At 49.8% G+C, this 18,156-nt stretch overlaps 4 protein-coding genes across 5 annotated transcripts; 1 reads left to right on the plus strand and 3 right to left on the minus strand.

Annotated features, from left to right (window-relative positions):
• Positions 1–7,872: 7,872 nt before the first annotated feature.
• Positions 7,873–9,227, minus strand: LOC117858407 (uncharacterized). Of its 2 annotated transcripts, none has more exons than XM_034741472.2 (3): positions 9,050–9,227; positions 8,640–8,864; positions 7,873–8,526 (listed from the first exon to the last, which is right to left on the minus strand). In XM_034741472.2, exons 2-3 carry the CDS (start codon positions 8,853–8,855, stop codon positions 8,176–8,178), a joined length of 567 nt encoding a protein of 188 aa, XP_034597363.1. In that variant the 5' UTR covers positions 8,856–8,864; positions 9,050–9,227; the 3' UTR covers positions 7,873–8,175. The 2 variants fall into 2 exon arrangements, with proteins under 2 accessions (XP_034597363.1, XP_034597362.1); XM_034741471.2 differs by having other exon boundaries at positions 8,640–8,869.
• A 2,827-nt stretch (positions 9,228–12,054) lies between these two features.
• Positions 12,055–13,134, minus strand: LOC140222962 (uncharacterized). Its single transcript, XM_072294179.1, has one exon. The coding sequence runs from the start codon at positions 12,958–12,960 to the stop codon at positions 12,307–12,309; it is 654 nt and encodes a 217-aa protein (XP_072150280.1). The 5' UTR covers positions 12,961–13,134; the 3' UTR covers positions 12,055–12,306.
• A 1,706-nt stretch (positions 13,135–14,840) lies between these two features.
• LOC117855266 (uncharacterized) lies at positions 14,841–15,883 on the minus strand. Its single transcript, XM_034737574.2, has one exon. It carries the CDS (start codon positions 15,725–15,727, stop codon positions 15,092–15,094), a length of 636 nt encoding a protein of 211 aa, XP_034593465.2. The 5' UTR covers positions 15,728–15,883; the 3' UTR covers positions 14,841–15,091.
• Positions 15,884–16,015: 132 nt separating this feature from the next.
• Positions 16,016–17,099, plus strand: LOC117856197 (uncharacterized). Its single transcript, XM_034738614.2, has one exon. It carries the CDS (start codon positions 16,166–16,168, stop codon positions 17,090–17,092), a length of 927 nt encoding a protein of 308 aa, XP_034594505.1. The 5' UTR covers positions 16,016–16,165; the 3' UTR covers positions 17,093–17,099.
• Positions 17,100–18,156: the final 1,057 nt, after the last annotated feature.

Raw genomic sequence — 18,156 nt, forward strand, 5'->3', positions numbered from 1 at the left:
ATTTAGCCTTCAAGATTAGAAGATGAAGGACAAAACGTAGCACTGTCCACTCCTTTCCATATCCCACATACATACGATGTTTTGCTGCCTTCTTGAGCGTCTCGAAATTCTCTAACCCTTTAGCACTCCTTAGCAACACTTCCGGTTCAATGTGGCGCAACATGTCCTCCATATCAACATCACATTCCTCGTCCACCTGTGGTTCCACACGCACATCTGCTTGATCACCATTTTGATCTCCACGGTCATAATCATCATCCATCATAACATGATCATTTTCGTTTGCATCATCACTACCCACTTCATCACAACCAGTATTGATGTCTATGTTGTTGGAAGTACCTCCTGCCTCTCCATGGTGGGACCAAATTATGTAGCCATCCACAAAACCTCGCTTTATCATATGCCTCTTGATGCCATTAGTATCCTCCCATACAATTTTGTTGCTACAATCAAAACAGAAACAACAAATTTGCTTTGTCTTGCAAATACGAGTGTGCTTCTTCGCAGCCTCCACAAACTTCACTACCTCTGACATGAAAGTAGGCGAATGCCTCCATATGCCATGCATCCATGCTCTTTGATCCATCTTTAAGAACCTATCATAATATTTCTATGTTATATTAATTAATTTAATGAGCTATTCATTAAACTAAATTGGATTATGGATGTATTAACTAATAAGTAAGAAATTTAATAAAAAATAATTCTATTTTACCCTAAATGAAACTCAATTAAACAATTCTATATTACCCCAAAGCTAATGAAGCTAGAAATGATGGATAAGTTGAAAAAGAAAGTTGGAATGGCACAAACTCACCTTATGTAACCACCTCCTTCAGAGAAATCAAGAGCAAAACTTTCCCCCTTAGATTTGGTGTTTTTGTAGCTTTTCCCGAGGAGTTAAGCCTAGCATGTAATAATTCATAAGAAGAATGAAAAAAAATCACTCTCAATTATATATTAATTCAATCAAATTTATTAATTAAAACTATGGACGTAATAATTAATAAGGAAAAATATAATAAAAACCAATTATATATTACCCTAAATGAGAATCAATTGAACCATGGATGTAATAATTAATAAGAAGAAGGGAAAAATCAAACTCAATTAAATATTAAGGTAATCAACTTCATTAATTAAAACTATGGATGCAATAATTAATAAGAAGGAAAAATATAATCAAACTCAATTTTATATTACATTAAAATAACAAACATAATAATAAGACCATAGAATTTTATTCATAAAAATATTCCATGTCTAGTTTTTTTCTCTCTTCCCTCCTCTCTCTCCTAGTTTTAGATCTAGATCTAGATGACAAGCTAATGAAGCTAGATATGATGGATAGAAGTTCAAAAAGAAGGTTGGAATGGCACAAACTCACCTTATATAGCCACCTCCTCCAAAGAAATCAAGAGCAAAATCTTCCCCGTTAGATTTGGTGTTTTTGGAGCTTTTCACGAGTTTCTCTTGGGCAAGCTCCAAATGGAAGGTTGCCTGGGGAAGAAGATGAACAAGATCATTTATGGCAGGCTCTGTGCTGACGGGCGACCTAAGCCAACCGCTAGCACAGATCACCCCATTTGTGCTAGCAGTGGGCTTAGGTCTACCACCAGCATAGAGCCTGCCAGCACAGTAGCCACTGTGTTGGTGGGCGCTTCCCCAGCACAAAGAAGCTTTGTGCTGGCAGGTGCCAATCATGCCCGCCAGCACGCTAATTTGCCTGCACAAATCGTTTCTGGCGTAGTGAGCGCTATGGTGGCAGCCATGGCCGAGGTGCACCACACAAGCCCTACAAGATGCGGCGGCCGCCGCGTCCGTCAGCTCGATGCACGGCGAGAATCACGATGACTGCAGAAATGAACGAAAACCATGGCAGCGTGCAGAAACCACGGTCACTTAAGACTACCCATCTATCCGGCATACAAAGGAGTAGCTAGTTATTGACTATACCTCGCTGCAGGGGATGTCGACGAAGTAGGCGAAGGCGTCGGAAGCGGCGAAGAGGAAGGCGTTGAAGAGCGCCCACTCGCTGACCTGTTGGACGGCCGGGGACGAAAGAGCCTTCTTCACCATCTTCTGCGCTTGCGCAAGCAGCGGCGAAGGAGCTTCTTGCTTCTTGTCAACCTTGCCGGCCATGGGATCCGAGCTCACGAGGTAGGAGAGATCAATGACAACCCACGGGCAAGGGCAATGGCCGGCCATGGGGATCGTTCCGAGCTATATATCAAGGTATAGGAGAGAGATCAGCGACAGCAAAACCCATGGCAATTAACCCACGGGGATCGGGGAACTGAGAGGGAGGGGACTCACCGGCAGGATGGAGACGCTTCTTCCTGCTTCGGCAGATCTTTGCTTGCTAGCTCGGTGCAGTTGAGGGCCTGTGAAACTGCATTGTGTCACAACTCACAAGGCCTTCTTCAGGTAGTTAAGTAGCCGAGGCTGCCGAGCAACGCAGCTGCATGAGTGCTTGCACACGACCGATGGGCCCCCACACACCCATGACATGTCGCGCTGGGAGTGGCCGAGCGCCTGAGGACTGGGCTGTACAGGAGTAATTTTTTTTTTCATTTTGCCTCATGCAGTAAAAACTACTAAAAAGTTAGGTACTTGTTAGGAACTTAGGATGGTGCATGGTTCACAATGCCCAACTACTCACCAAACCCAGCACTCTGAGCCTGGTTGATCCAACTTTTTTAGGTAGCTAGAGGTACAGCCTAAAAACTTTTATGAACCGCTCGCACTACGGGAAACAGACAGTTCGCCGAGTGCCTGGGGTACTCGGCGAAGGCACAAAAACACTCGGCGGTAAATTTTGAGTCGACAAAGTTAACTTTGCTGAGTGTTTTATGTCGTGCACTCGGCGAAGCTTTCGTCGAGTGACAAAAAACACTCGACAAACATATTTTTCGAAAAAAAACCAAAAACGCCAGCGCCACCACCACCGGCACCACTGCCGACCACCACCACCGGCCTCCACCATCGCCGCCTCGCCACAGCCGCCGGCCACCACCACCGGCCTCCACCACCGCCGCCTCACCACAGCCGCCGGCCACCACCACCGGCCTCCACCGCCGCCGCCTCGCCACAGCCGCCGCCCACCGGCCTCCACCACCGCCACAACTGCCACCCGCCACCACGCCGCCTCGCCACGGCTGCCGCCATAGATCCCGATCGATCTCCACGTATGGAACTCACTGACCTCTTGCGTGCGTGCAGGCGCTGTCGAACGGGCGGTGCCGGAGCTACGTCCACCGCGCGGTGGTGCACCGGGAGCGGGAGCGGCGGCCGCTGGCCTTCTTCCTCAGCCCGCGCGATGACCGCGTGGTGCGCCCGCCGCCGCGCCTCCTCGCCGCCCGCGACGACCAGGAAAAGCAGCAGCCACACCCGGACTTCACCCGGATCCGGCCGCGAGGGGAGGGGATCCGGCCGGGAGAGGGAGGGCCGCCTCCCATCCTCACCGGATCTAGCCCCCGCCGCTCGGATCTGGCCCATCCGCCGGGGGAGGGAGGGCCGCCCTCCCATCCTCGCCCGGATCTGGCCCCCGCCGGGGAATAAGGGGAGAGCCGAATCTGGGGGCAGAAGGGGAGAGGGGAGGCGGCGTCCGGCGGGAGGGAGGCGGCGTCGGGCGGGAGGGGAGGAGGAGGGGGGCGGCGGTGTGAGGGGAGGAGGAGGGGGGGCGGCGTGAGAGGAGGAGGAGGGGGGCGGCGGCGTGCAGGGGAGGAGGAGAGGCCCGGCGTGGGGCGGCGGCGTGAGGGGAGGAGGAGGGGGCCGGCGTGAGGAGGAGGAGGGCGGCGGCGTGCAGGGGAGGAGGAGGGGCCCGGCATGGGGCGGCGGCGTGAGGGGAGGAGGAGGGGGCCGGCTTGAGGAGGAGGGGGGCGGGCGTGAGGGGAGGGGTGGGGTGGCGTGAGTGGAGGCGCGGGTGGGGTCGGGCCGGGCGGCGGCGTGAAGAGGGGGGCGGGTGTTTTGAGGGCAGACAAAAAATGTCGCCGAGTGTCCTACGAGGACAATCGGTAAAGGGTTTCTTTGCCGAGTGTCCAAAGTAGGACACTCGGCAAAGTTTTTTTGAAAAAAAATTAAAAAATATCCAACAGTTTCAAAAAAATACCAAATTTTCACACGAACCAATATATGTTCTCTATTGACTATATAAAAAGTTTTTTAGTCAAACCAAACTCGACCATCACTTCAACTCTAAATCTTATCGAATCCTCTCGAAGTTACTATTCTTCTTCTGAGATGCTTTGGTTTGTAATCATTGTACATGATGAAATGTGCAAAACCTTCTCAATTTTTTTTACAGCCTCCACGTATTATATCATCACATCATGACAAATCTCATGATTTTCAGACTTTGCTTGTTTTTTTACAATTTAAAAATACTACTGCCACACATTCATGGTCGTGTTTCCTGAACAAGATGTTCGAAATTTATTATCATTTCATGGGTCATGTCTCAAATTGGGCCAAATAACATGAATATCATTTTTCTACTCATTTTGTTCCATAATTTGACTCACTTGCAGTTCAAATTTGACTTATACCAAAAATTTCCTTGAAATGCAATTAATTAAATAAATATAGCAAATAAATCCAAAAATATACCAAATTTTAACATGGAGTACCACATGTTGTATATGGGGAGTAGAAAAAATTTCATGATGAAAAGAGGGAAAAAAATTATTTTTTTGCCGAGTGTCAAAAAAAACACTCAGCAAACCCCCCTCTTTGCCGAGTGTCTTTTTTGACACTCGACAAACCCCCCTCTTTGCCGAGTGTTTTTTTTTACACTCGGCAAAGAGGGGGATTTGCCGAGTGTTTTTTATTTGACACTCGGCAAAGTCCCAATTTGCCGAGTGTTTTTTATTTGCCGAGTGTTTTTGGGTGGGCACTCGGCGAAGAGTTTGTTTGCCGAGTGCTCGAAAAACAACACTCGGCAAAAAAATATACTCGGCAATTTTTAGCTTTCCCGTAATGTCGGTTCAAAGCTATAAGGTCGACAGTATGTACTACATTAACAGTAAAAACTCTGAGAGAGTGTAATTCTCAGGGAAAAAAGCAATGTAATAATGGAAAGTACGAACCTTCCTGAAAGGCACAATCTTACTCTTACTATTACTAATTGGAGGCTTCTTTTGAGGCCTCCAGGTGAAGCCACCTAGAATCTTAGGTGGACACTCTAAAAAAACAGAGAAATTCATAAAATTCTCACAAAAAAGTAAAATATCTAGCCATCAATCGATAGACTCAAATCATTGTAGCTATTGGATCTATTATGTTTTGTAAAAAATTACCTACATATGCCATTATGAAAATAGCCTAAGTAACCCCTAAATATATATCTAAATTAACCACCTCTGTCATTGTATAAAATAAGCTAAAGTAACCCCTAATCTTCATCAAAATTACCCATTTATACCATTATAAACAATGTTTAAAATAACCCTTAAATTTTCAACTAAATTGCCCACCACTAATACTTAAAAAATAACTTAAAGTAACCCCTTAAATTTGCATCTATATTACCCATATATACCATTATTAAAAATAACATGAGGTAACCCTACGTTTGAATCCAAATCATCTTAATTAAAAAATACACCTACATATGATTCTAAATCATCTATTTCTTACACTATGGTATATGATATAATAATTAAGATCTATACGCATAAAGATATAGAGGAAGTGATGAGAATATATACTTCTATGTTAAAATTATAGCTCAAACTTAGGGGTCAATTAAAAAAATTCAAGCGCATGACTGCGATGCAAAGTGAAAAGTTAAAGATTATAAATGTGGATAAAAACTAACTAAAATATATCACAATCGGATAAATATAATAAATATATATCTATATAAAATTGTGTTAAAATATTTAATAAATGAGAGGTAGCTCAAGGTAATAGTTTTGGAGCAATGTGGACTAATTTTTTCAGTGAAGACTCCGCATTAGTTCTCACGAAACATGCTTGATAAAAAGGATAAATCCTAGAAATTCTCACAAAAATTAAAAACATTAAACATCAATCATGTAAACTCTAATAATCATAGTCATTGGTCTATTATATTTTTTGAAAAATTACCCACCACTATTATTATGAAAATATTCTAAAATAAACCCTACACCAATATCTAAATTACCAAGCTATGCCATTATAAAAATAATCTAAAGTAATCGCATAATCTTTGTCCAATTTACTCATGCATATCATTATAAAGTATAACTTAAAATGCCATTCTAAATTTGTGTCTAAGTTTGCCCACGTATGTTGTTATTAAAAATAATCTAAAGTAAACATCCAAATCTTAATCTAATATCATCATGTACATTATAGAAATATCCAAAAGTAAACTAATATATGATTCTAAATTACCTATTTATGTTATGGTTAATAAAGAAATACTAAGTTAAGGTGTATACACATGATGAGAGTCACCATGTAGACCATTTAGACATATATGTGAGGAAATGATGAAAAAATTGATTTTTATGATAAACATAATTTATGGAGGTGCGATACAAAATGAAAAAAGCGTGAATGTGGATGAAAAAATATATAGAGTAATTACTAATTAAAAAATCAATCAAAATAGGATAAACATCTATATTATGAGTATTATATTGAAGTATTGAAAAAATGAGAGAGTAGTAGGTGAACAATTTTGATTATTGGTTAGGAGTTTAATTTTCAAATAATTTTTACATACAATAACTTTTAAAATATTAGTCCGTGCGGGAGCACGGGTTGATGAACCAGTTACTATACAATTTTTTCAGTAAAACATGCACTTGTGATAAGCGGCCTCTTGTTCACCGCCCTATCCTATCTTTCCAAATACGTGCTAACGTGCATGTAATGTCACACTCATCCGTACTCCATTCATTATTCATGCATGCATCATCACTGATCAGGATGATGGATGACACAGCAGAAAGCTTTCCTGGCCTCACCCAGCTGTGTACGTCTCGATCGATCAAGTCTCTACATGCAAAACGACATTCCAAATTCGTCGTCTTACTTTAGATCGATCAATTATTCAATTACATAAATTCTCAAAAATGGAAAAGGTCGCACGTACTATGTTGGTTCAGAGCAAGCTCTTAAACACATGAATGGGAAATAACACTCTCTTAGGACTTGTATTTATAAAAAATGTGAATCTTAGAGGTGCCTCCCATTTTATAGGGAGGCTAACCGAATTTACCCTTACTCAACCACTACATTCCAAGAATATGCTGTACATTTTGGTAAAGAAAGAGTCCTAACCCAAATTGTACACCCTAAGCGGGTCACACTATTCACGCTACGAGGGTCAGGTTCGCAACGTGACCCCAATCTTCCACACCTTTGCTTGAGAAACTTGGGTTAGCCGCTGGATTCTTCGTCGAGAAAGTTCACAGGACCTTCGCGCTTCCCAACTTGGTCTTCCATAGTGGAGGTGCTTGGGACCTCCGCTCCTATCTGCGAAAGTGCCTTGGACCTTCACACCTTTTTCCTTGATCCCACAAAACAAAGCTGAACCTTTGCACCTTGCTTTGCTCCGTCCAAACATCATTTCCTACAATCACACTTAATCACACTTAAGTAAATGTTGCTTACCTTCGCTGGTGGTTCAGCAAGGGTGGCGTTTAGTGTTCCCGATCCATCCCCAACAAACTACTTGACCTCAGTCCCTAGCAACCCATTAAGTGCAAGAGCTAGCTAGAACTAATAATTAACCCTTTTCAAAAAAAAATTAACGCATACATATATACATTACCAGCTCATGCTTCACCTGTTATAATTTCATTACTTTAATTTGCACATCATCATTATCTCCTCATCGTCGTCGTCATTGTCAGGAAAAGGGTTAATTGCATATACACCGAAGAGTAATTTATAGCTGGATATATTAATATCTCTCACCACAGTCCAGTCCACAGGTCCAGACATGCTAATTACTCAAATAATTACAAGGGTCTTGATAAATCAATCACTAGGTGATCCACGACCGAATTAACAGTACGCACAGTAACTAGATGCACACGATACATCACACCGTGCCACCGTATACCATATGCTATTCACAAGTACTAGCTAGATTCAGTACCTTAATTATGAGCTGATCCATGGAGCTCCCATGAGCTGGCACTGGCCGAGCACGAGCAGCTAGCTTAAGTTACCCTACTCTTCGCTTCCCACGAGGAGGGCCAGGAAGCAGACGAGGTCGCCCACCGCGAAGACGAAGATGGGCGCGACGGCGAGGATCCTGTTGACGACGTTGTACCCTGGGTCGGCTGCGACGAGGATGATGCGGACGGCGCTGGCGTGCATGCAGTGGCTGGCCACGGCGGCCGCGAGCACGACGTAGGCGAGGGCCCGGCGGATCCGCCGGCAGCGGTGGCCGGCGAGCAGCAGCACCGGCGCCGCGGCGGCGGCCTGGGCCACGGTGCACCAGATGGAGCCGAGCAGGAGGGCGCTCGCCCTGGCGTCCTCCGCGTCCGTCATCTCGAGTGGCCGGTACACCCACGGTGGCTGCAGCATCGATCGAGCACCAAATTAAAGGCATGCGTGCATGAGGATGAACATCCCAGCATCCCAGGACAAGGAGGCGAGGTCTCGAGGAGTGTTTGGGTTCGTTGACGAACCAGATCCCAGACGCATGACTTGATGAAGTTGAGCGTGTGGATGAAGACGAAGGTGAGGGCGACGACGCCGGAGTTGTAGAGCCCCCACAGGCTGACCAGTCGTGCAGCGGGGAACGGAGGAGACGCGTGCGCCTGGTGCTGCTGCTTCTTCGTCTCCACGGGCGGTGGCAGCAGAGGAGCTGCCAGCTGCTTGTGCATCTTGATCTCCTCGGCCATGGATCCAAACTAAACTACGAGAGATCAACAACAGATAGCTTCAATTAATTAATTGCTGTCTAGGGAAACAGTCTCGAAACTAAGTTTCAAATTTCTGCAGTCTTGTAGTATGTTGCAAACTCTAATCGAAATGGGGTGGATCCGAGGATGACCAAGATTAGTCAGACTGCCGGGGACGGGAGGGACGGACTCACCAGTCGGATGGGAAGCGCTTCCAGCTGCTTGGACACGGGTCTTTGCGAGCTAGCTTGGTGTCTAGCTGAACGGGGTGGAGCTGTGTAGAGGCTCGAGCAATTGCAGAGCACAAAGAACTCGCTGCTCCTGGAGCTGGGTTAAGTAGCCGAGCCACGCACCTGTGGCCTACTACTGGCCTACTGGTCTGTAGCCCTGCACAGATGATCTCATCATGGACTTCTCAACAAAGACAGTTACTCCTAAAATCCCAACTTTGGCACTATGCAAAAAAAAAAAATTCTCCATCACATCAAACTTGCGGTACATGCATGAAGTACTAACGAAATCAAAAACTAATTGCACAGTTTTATTGTACTTTACGAGACGAATCTTTTGAGCCTAATTAGTCAATGTTTGGACAATAATTTACCAATACAAACGAAATGCTACAGTTATGCATTTATGGCAAAATGCCAATTTTGCCACTTCCAAATTGGGAGGCCAAAGTTGATCAAAACAATTTCCCTTTCGAATTCCCAACCAAATTAACCACTGCTGCTGCTGCACGCTGGCGTACCATACTGTCATTGCTTCCACAGTTCCATGCATGTTCACTGCTATGCATGTGGTCTGCGCAGTGAACCGGCTCTATATCACTACGGTAAAAAGCACTTTTGAGAGTTGAGACAGAAAAAAAATCTGAAAAACAATGCATAATTCCAAAGAGCACGAAGCTTCGTGGAAAGCACCATCCTTACCTGTTTGGGCAAGACATACACTTTGGGATGGGCGGTGTTCACCCCCCACCCTATCTTACCAATTGCATGCATGGAATGTCGTCGTCACTCCACTCATGCACCATCAAAGATCAGAATGATGACAGCAGACGTTGACTCCAAGAACTGTATGCAAACGACATTCAGTTTGTCCTTTGATTAGCATGTGTGGATCTGTTCGTCAATATAGTTTAGACTAATTTCTTGTTGGATCTGTTGATCACGGAGATCTTACACGTCTGTTCAATACATTTAGGACTCCAGATCACAGTTCGTCTATTTTAGTTTGTGGCTTCAATTCGGTGCACATTGGAACTAACCAGACTAGTACACTAGTGCGGTTTTAGTTCTAGAATAATGCTCCGAGCAACTGCTAAAATCTGTGGAAATCCAGCTATTATTCGTATGTATGATCCTAGCACCTCCAAACAAGCCTGATGCAGCTGGTAAATTCATGTTCAGCATGAACTACTGCTGGTCGGAAGCAACTGCAATCCACATGCAGCAGCAAACAATTACTAGCTAGTATAGCAGCTTGAAAAAGAAAATCAGATGCAGCAATAGGCATCGGCAAAAGAAGAGCAGAGACTTGCGGCATTAGATTGACGACCAAGAGTAAACAGATCAAAGTTAGCTTTTTTCCACCAACAATTACAGAGACGTCGTATCAATATCACACGGGTCCATCATCGTCAAAGAAGAGTGCAAGAACTTTTGGGACTGGTGGAACCCGCAATGCACATGTACGAAGCTTGGTGGAAAGCACCACAGGAACTTTTGTCAGCAGCAACTCTCTGTCTCTTTTTTTTTTTTTTTGCTTTTCGACACTAAGCCAAAAACAATTTGTGTAGCTAGCACATTTAAGTTTTTGGGTGTTGCCAGGCATGATCATCAACCACCAGCACAAAATGCCCAGAGCCGGCGCGTTGAGATTTGTGCTGGAGGTTATCTTAAGCGCCCGCTACTAACTGCTCCCATGTCTACTTCCATTCACGAGTCATTGTATTGATCAGAGCATTGCATGAGTGACAACAGCAGGTAGCTCTGCATCGGTTGCCGACCGAGTGATGGATTACTATGTGTTCAGACATATAAATCTAAAATGCGCAGGGTGCTTAACCAAAAGGTCCAACCGTGCAAGAACACTTGGTGGAATTTATATAAGCAACTAGTGCACACGTGGGCTTAGAAAAAGCTCAATGTATCTAGTGGTGTAGCCTTGTATTTTTTTTCTGTTATATCAATAAAATCTCGCACTCTCATTTGCGGTTCGTTAAAAAAAAGACCTAGCTCATGGTCAGCTGGCTGTTTGGATACTCTTCTCCTAGCCATGCTTGATTATAATTTAAGCGAAATTTTTCTTGCTTCTCGTTTTTCACTTCTCGTAGTTCAAATCTCTAAAACAATTTACTACATAAGCGAGAATCGATGGAAATAAGAGGCTACTTCCACCGATAAGCCCCTTATAAGCGGAAATAAATGGGTCTAAGAAGCGGAGCGACTGAGCGAGGAGCAAATTAAGGGGTGCCGCGTGGCCCCAGCACGCTGCGACGTTTCGCGCATCGCGTGGGCCAGGTGGCCTGCACAGTAATTCCCTTTTGTCGTCCGTACAGTAGAGAGCCCGTTGCAGTAAATGTAAGTGATGATCTCGTGGCAGTGGTAAAAAAAATCATCTCATCATGCACGCTGACGAGAAATCATAGCAATTGCACGCGTCCGATCGAGTAGAAACGACCGGCAGCTTGAACCAGTGGAAACCATAGGCGGGCGGTTCAGGTTCTGGAACAATCAGCCAAAGATTGGCCTGAAGAGAGAATATAAAACAGAAATTCAGGGACAGCATTGAACTCGCAATTCAAGGTACTGAACCTGTGAGTCAGAAGTCAACAAAATGGTAAAATGTACGTAAACCTAAAATGTGGGTATCAGAAGTCAACAAAATGGTCTGAATAATTCAGAAACACTTTCAATTAGGACAGACACTTCACATGAGTCAGTAACATTAGTTTCAGGGAAAAGACCACAATGTCTAATGTGAACTTGGGCAGGGTGACAGGGCCGGCGTCAGGAAGCTGATTGCATTGCATTCAGGACATTTCACGTACTGAACTGACGGACAGGTAACATTTCAGCAGAGAAGCTAAACAATCGCATAATATTTGGGTCAAAAGGTGACGAAAAACATACGACAAGCAATAGGAAAAAAAATCAACAATATCGAACAAATAATTGGAGTTCATTTCGCTCATATTACTTCACTAACCGGACAATGATGAATTTCAGTAAGATGATGGGATTTGAGTACATGATTGATCAACTCCATCACCATCATACGTTCATCTACATAAAGGTAACTCTCACGGCAACAACATTGTTTGATCGACAGAGCTGCAAAATTGTACAACCAGATGACCCACAGGTATGAACAAAGAGACTTATCCACATTGTCGTTAGGCAGCGCCGCACGGCGCATTTGCTTGCTCCGTCGAGCCGCCGCGCGCCTAGCCGCTCAGAACGGCCCAGGCGTCGAAGAACTCCAGCACGACGGCACGACGCATCCGCAGCACCGCGTCCCGCGCCGCGGCGGCCTCGTCCGTGGCGCGGCGCACGAGCCGATCCGCCTCGGAAGCCCACGCCGCCCTGGCTCGGTGCTTGGGCGGCCTCCCGGAGACCACGTGGAGGATGTGCGCGGTCGCCGTGAGGTCCTTCAGGGCGGAGAGCAGCCCCCGCAGCGCGCCAGCGGCGTGGCGGGCGGCGGCGTCGCGGCTCTCCTCCCACGCCCGCCACCGCGCCGCGGCTTGGGCGTCGCCCCCGTGGTGCGGCCGCAGGCCGAGGCGCGCGGCGCAGAGCGCGAGGACGTGCCCCGCCGCGTCGTGGAGCGCGATGAGGCGCTTGACCTTGCGGAGGGAGGCGCCGAGGGTCCGGCCGTGTGGCCTTCGGAGCCGGTTCCCCGCGTCTCTCTTCTGGAGCATGTCGGCGACGTTGTAGCCGTGGACCCTCCGGTGAGTGGACTTGAGGCACTTGCGGACTCCTTCCCACTCCGAGGTGGCCACGCGCAGGAGGGTGCCGGGCGCCGTCCGCGCCAGCTGCCTCCACGGCTCCGCGCTCTCCTCCCTCCCTCGCTTCTTCGTGTTGTAAGCGACTACCCTGGTCATGGCTGCGCGCGCGGAGTTCTGAACTTGTGATGGAACGAGCTCCAGGTGGGGATTTGTAGGGTGGGGTAGCTTCCAAGGGAAGCCGCAGGAATTCACCTACACGCTCCTCTGTTTCTACTACGGGTCAGCGGGGAAAGGTAAACATCTGTAGGCCCCACAAGCCAGTGTGTCCCACCGTAACCGACGTAACCGACATGGGGCCCGCGTGCAGCCGCCAGGCTGGTGTATTTCAGACAACGCCTCGAGGCGAAGCCGCCGGAAGCAAATCGTCGAACACCTTCCGGGGAGGAGGGAGAGAGAAGAGAGAGGAGCGATGGAGGGAGACTACCAATGGACGGAGCAGATCTATAGGCTACTGGAAAACGCAGGCGACCGCAGCGACAGCGCCGACTCTCTTCTGGCCGCCGCGCTGCGACACCTCGAGCCGCCGTCGGCGTTGCGCACGGGCGACGCCAAGGGCGGCCTCAACCTGATCACGCTCGCGAACGGCGAGCTCGAGGACGCGTCCAGCGACCTGACCGGCACCGTGGCCTGCTTGAAGGCGGCCATGCACCTCGATCTCCGCACCAGCGTCTACGGCGCGGCGTCGTCGCTGGCCACCTCCATCGGCGAGGTCGTTGAAGTCCTAGACCGCAGCGAGGACGCCCTGCGCGCCATCGACAGGTGCCGCGGCCACCTGAGCGCCGCCAGGCTGCTGCTGGACCATCCGGGCGTCCCTGGCGTCGACGGCTGCGTCGAGGCCGAGCGCGTCGCCGCCGTCCGCGCGCTTGAGGACGCGCTGGGTGCTATGCGAGGCGGAGGAGGTTGACGCGACGCGCGCTGGTCGGCGCCGCCGGCGACCGTGCGGCGCGGCTCCCTCGGCGTCAACTGAGACGCATTTTCGGCTGCTAATTGTGTCGCGCGCGTTGTGCTTGATCATTTGATCGGTGTTTTGATCCATTCCAATTTCCTTTCGTGATTGCTTGAACTTTGAACTATCTGCTGTTTGAACATGGTTCGAACTGCTCCTGGATGGTTGTAGTACAATCTGTTCCATGTTGATGTTCAGTAGTTGCGGAAAAACGAATGAGCTTGCTCAGTTCATTTGCAGCTGTGAATTGTCATTTGCTACCATCATCAACATTCAACAAGGAGTCGGAGTACATTGAGGAGCAACCAGCTGAAGAGAAGAGGCGGAAACCAGGAAGGCGCGTCTTCGAAAGGTGAATACCAAGTTTACTGGAAATGATTGGGTCGCTTGAGCCCAGCCTATGTAATAGAAGAGGCCCAACTAGTGGTAGAGGGGAAAAGGAGTTCTTCTGGACTCTCCCTGCGTAGAGAAGGGGGCACGAGATTGTATCGTCAGATCTCGTCGGAGTTGGCAGGGTCGGCCGCCGCCGTCGCCCGAGAAGAACCAAATCCTACCAAGTTATCGTGCGATTCGTACTAGTACGGTAATACCATTGCATTCAGCGAATGAACTTGTTGCTTTCCTAGCGAGATGATGATCCGTATACAGATCATGTACATGTATAGGCTCGACCATTTTGTAACTTGTAAGCAGTAGCACTACCACATTCCCAGAGTGTTCAAGGCATCGGATGGTCACTTGGTCAGTTTCCATTTTTTCTGCTCCCAACACCTAGAAGGCCAGTTTCAGAATGCTCAATGCGTGAAATGTATAGCGTTTCAGCCAAAAAATTAAGGTCCTAATCCTTCTCTCATATAAAGTTTGATCCCATTGGTAAATTGTTGTGCTCTGCTGTCTGCGCTGCATACCCAGCCTGCCAGCCATCATGGCAGCTGGCAGGTAACAGTCACTTAAATTACCTGAAAACTGCAAGCCATGATGCATGGCAACAGTAGAATTAAACTCTAACTAGATCAACAAAGCATGCGCATAAGCAAGGAAAATGATCAACTGTTCTTCATTCTAGGAATGGATCAACAGCAAATGCTGCAACAAGCAACCGATCAGCTACATCATAGTTACTCTAAAAAAAAACATTACATCAGGCCGGAGAGGCTTCGCTGAGATCAAAACAAAACGATCACGTTCGATTTCTCTACGACACGAAAAAGTAAAACGAACGCAAGCAGCCCAAACGCCTCACTAGATCCTGCGAATCTGGGAGACCAGACACCTCGATCGCTAGACGTCACTGATGAAGCCTAACGCCGCCTCGCGTGCGCCCTCGGCCTCCGCGACGAGGTCCGCCGCCTTCAACATCGCGTCGCCGAGCTCCATGGCGCCGTTGAGCTGCTCGGAGAAGCAGGGGCTATGCTCCCACGGGACGGCGCTGTTGCCGCCCTCGCGGCCGCCGACGCCGACCCCGTCCAGGACCGCCAGGAGCGCGGCGGCGCGCAGGTGGCCGCGGGCGCACTCCAGCCCGTCGTGCACGCGGGCGGCGAGCTCGGCAGCCTTCTCGAGCCTCTCCAGCGCGCACCAGACGGCGGGGTCCCCGGCGAGGTCGTCCACGGAGTCGAGCGGCGCGCTCGGGCAGGGCGCCCCGCCACGGAGCGCGAGGTGCCGGGCCGCGCCCATGCTGGAGAGGGCGAGGCCGAGCTCCGTCGAGGCGCCCTCCAGCGCGCGCTGCGTCTCCTCCGCGCAGGACCCCTCGTGGCGGCGCCGGTTCCGCACGTCGACGTCGACGACCTCGATCGCCCCGGAGAGCAGGCCGTGGACGCGGTCGCAGTGCTTGGCCGTCAGGATCGCCCGCCGCTGGAACAAGGACTTCCAAGTGGACTCCACTTCCATCTCCATCTCCATCTCCATCTCCATCTCCATGTCTGTGCTCGCCTCTCTCTATCTCTCTCTCGGTGTTCGTTTTGTAAAGCTCCGGCCTCCGGGGAGAGGTTTAAATAGCTGGAACCAGCACCGCCTCACGCCGGCAATGGCCAGCCTGGCAAGTACGAGGAGATCTCCCTGGCCCCCTTTATGACAACTGGGCCCCTAGCTGGACAGTGAAAATTTTGGTCGAAGCGTGAGAACCACGACAAGTCTCTGGGCTGGAGTGACCCGTCCTTGTGAGTTGTAATTGGAAGAGGATTTCCTTAGTTACTGGGTTACTGTGCTTCAAGGTAATTTTCATAGGCTTCCGGCGCAAGGAGCCCAGTAATTAATCGGCGCCGTCGTTTCCAGCTGCATATAACCGCCGCCGCCGCCTCCTACTCTGTCCACCGCCATTGCACAGAGCAGAGGGAGACAAAGAGAGCACGCAACGCCATGGCAATGGAGGAGGAGCGGTTACTGGATCTGGCACGGATGGTGCCGGCGACCCTCCTGCTCGTCGGCACCTCGGAGAAGGTCATCACGAGCATCAAGGGCGCCCGCGAGCTGCTCGCCGGGGACAAGTGGGGATTCGACGACTCCGACGACCCCGAGTCCCCGCCTTCGAATCCCGCCCCAGGCGGAGACCGCAGCGCCAGCGACCCCGTGGAGACCGCCGGAGGACGCGGCGAGCACAGCGTCGGCGGCCACGTGGAGACCACCGGGGGCGGCGATCACAGCGTCGGCGGCGTACCCTTGAAGACCACTTGCGGCAGCCCGGCGAGCCTCCGCTGTGGGGTCCCCGTGAACAACGACGGTGGCGAAGGCACCGTGGGCGTCCGGGACGGCACGCCCCGCGTCTTCGACTTGTGGGCCGACGCCGCCGACCTCCTCGCCAGCGCGCTGACCCCCGAGGGCCACCTCCTCGTCGCCTACGGCGAGATCACGCGCCTCGTCTCGCTCCACGCCGAGGCCGGCCACGTCTTCGTCGTCTGCGCCGCGCGCCTCGGCCTCCTACCGGACGACGACAGCGCGCGCCTCGGCGGCCAAACCGACGAAGACGACGACGCGCCTATCGGCCTCCGACCCGACAACGACGCGCCGTGGAAGCGGTGGATGGACCTCCGGGAGGCCGCCGTCCGCCATGCCCACGACGCGCTGCTCCGGTTGAGCTCCACCGCGTCGGCAGCCGCCGCGGCCGAGGACTTCCTCCGGTGGCGCTCCACCGAGTCCCCGCGCCGGGAAGGGTGGCGATCGGCGGCGAGGCAGCTCGTGGAGGACGCCAGGCGCAGCCTCGGCGAGGCCAAGGACGCGGTGAGGCTGATGCGCGACGCCGTGCTGTGCGAGTTCTTCGAGACCTGGATGATTCTGAAGCGCGCGTAACTGCAGGCTGCCTCTGTTAGCCTCCAGCCTGTGCTCCTGGAGGATTTCAGATCCGATTTTTTGTGTGTGAATATGAACATGTGATTCATTGATCAGCCAAGGTAGAAATGGAGCGATCAGCATTTGTCAGTAAGCTCTTTGAGATGACATGTTTACTCGTCTATTCTCTGCATTTTCTGACAATTCTTTGATTTTTTGCCAATTGGCATCTGTGTTTTTTAACTCAATCATCTTTGTCCAGACTGTGATTCATGAATTAGTTTTGCTTGGCAAAGTTGGGTCCCCTTATTTCTCAATCAGTTCACTACAGGGCAGAGATAGTTCATCAGTTGCATGTCTGCAACTGTATGTTTGGGAATGTTCAGATGAACAATTGATTGGCTTCAGGGACTTTGTTCTGATGCACTCTTCTTCCAGAAAGTAGTAGTTCTCTTCATCCAAAATGCATTCATCATGCTGTCACAAAATGTTCAGACGAGCTTGATGAAGTGATGAACCGTTCAGTCCATTGATCATATCAACTACATATACTAGCTTTGTTATTTTGTTGACCCGATAGTGATTTATCTCTGTTCTTCGGAGCATACCATTGTTGCTGACGCTCCAATGGCTGCCTCCGCCAACGTATCCATCGCGCCCCTCCGCGGACATGCGCCAAGCCGTAGCCTAGAAGTGGAAGAACCCCGGCGAAGCTCCACGGTCTCCTCCCGCACGTGGGCTGCGCTGGCCGTGCGTTCTCATCTGCTATCGCTGACCCACCCGTCAGCCACGAAAATCACCACTGGAGGGGAGGGAGGAGGGCTGGAGGGCCTGTTCATCCATGGCCACATGCTGCTGCACGCGTCGTGGACGCGTGCCGCCGGGCCGGAGCTCGCGGGGTGGAAGTCCATGCCTCCACCTCCTTGGCCGCCGTCTCCTCATTCGAGTGTCTGAGGGTGGAGCCTGGCAGACAGGGTGTCAGGCAGAGGCGGCCCAAGAACGGAGATGGCCGCGGAGTCCGCGGGAATTGGACGACGGCCGGCCGTCGCCGGCGGCGTTCAATGTTTTTTCGGAAACACCCCTGG

This window comes from Setaria viridis, chromosome 5 (genome assembly GCF_005286985.2).
Source record: "Setaria viridis chromosome 5, Setaria_viridis_v4.0, whole genome shotgun sequence".
NCBI classification, from domain to species: domain Eukaryota; kingdom Viridiplantae; phylum Streptophyta; class Magnoliopsida; order Poales; family Poaceae; genus Setaria; species Setaria viridis.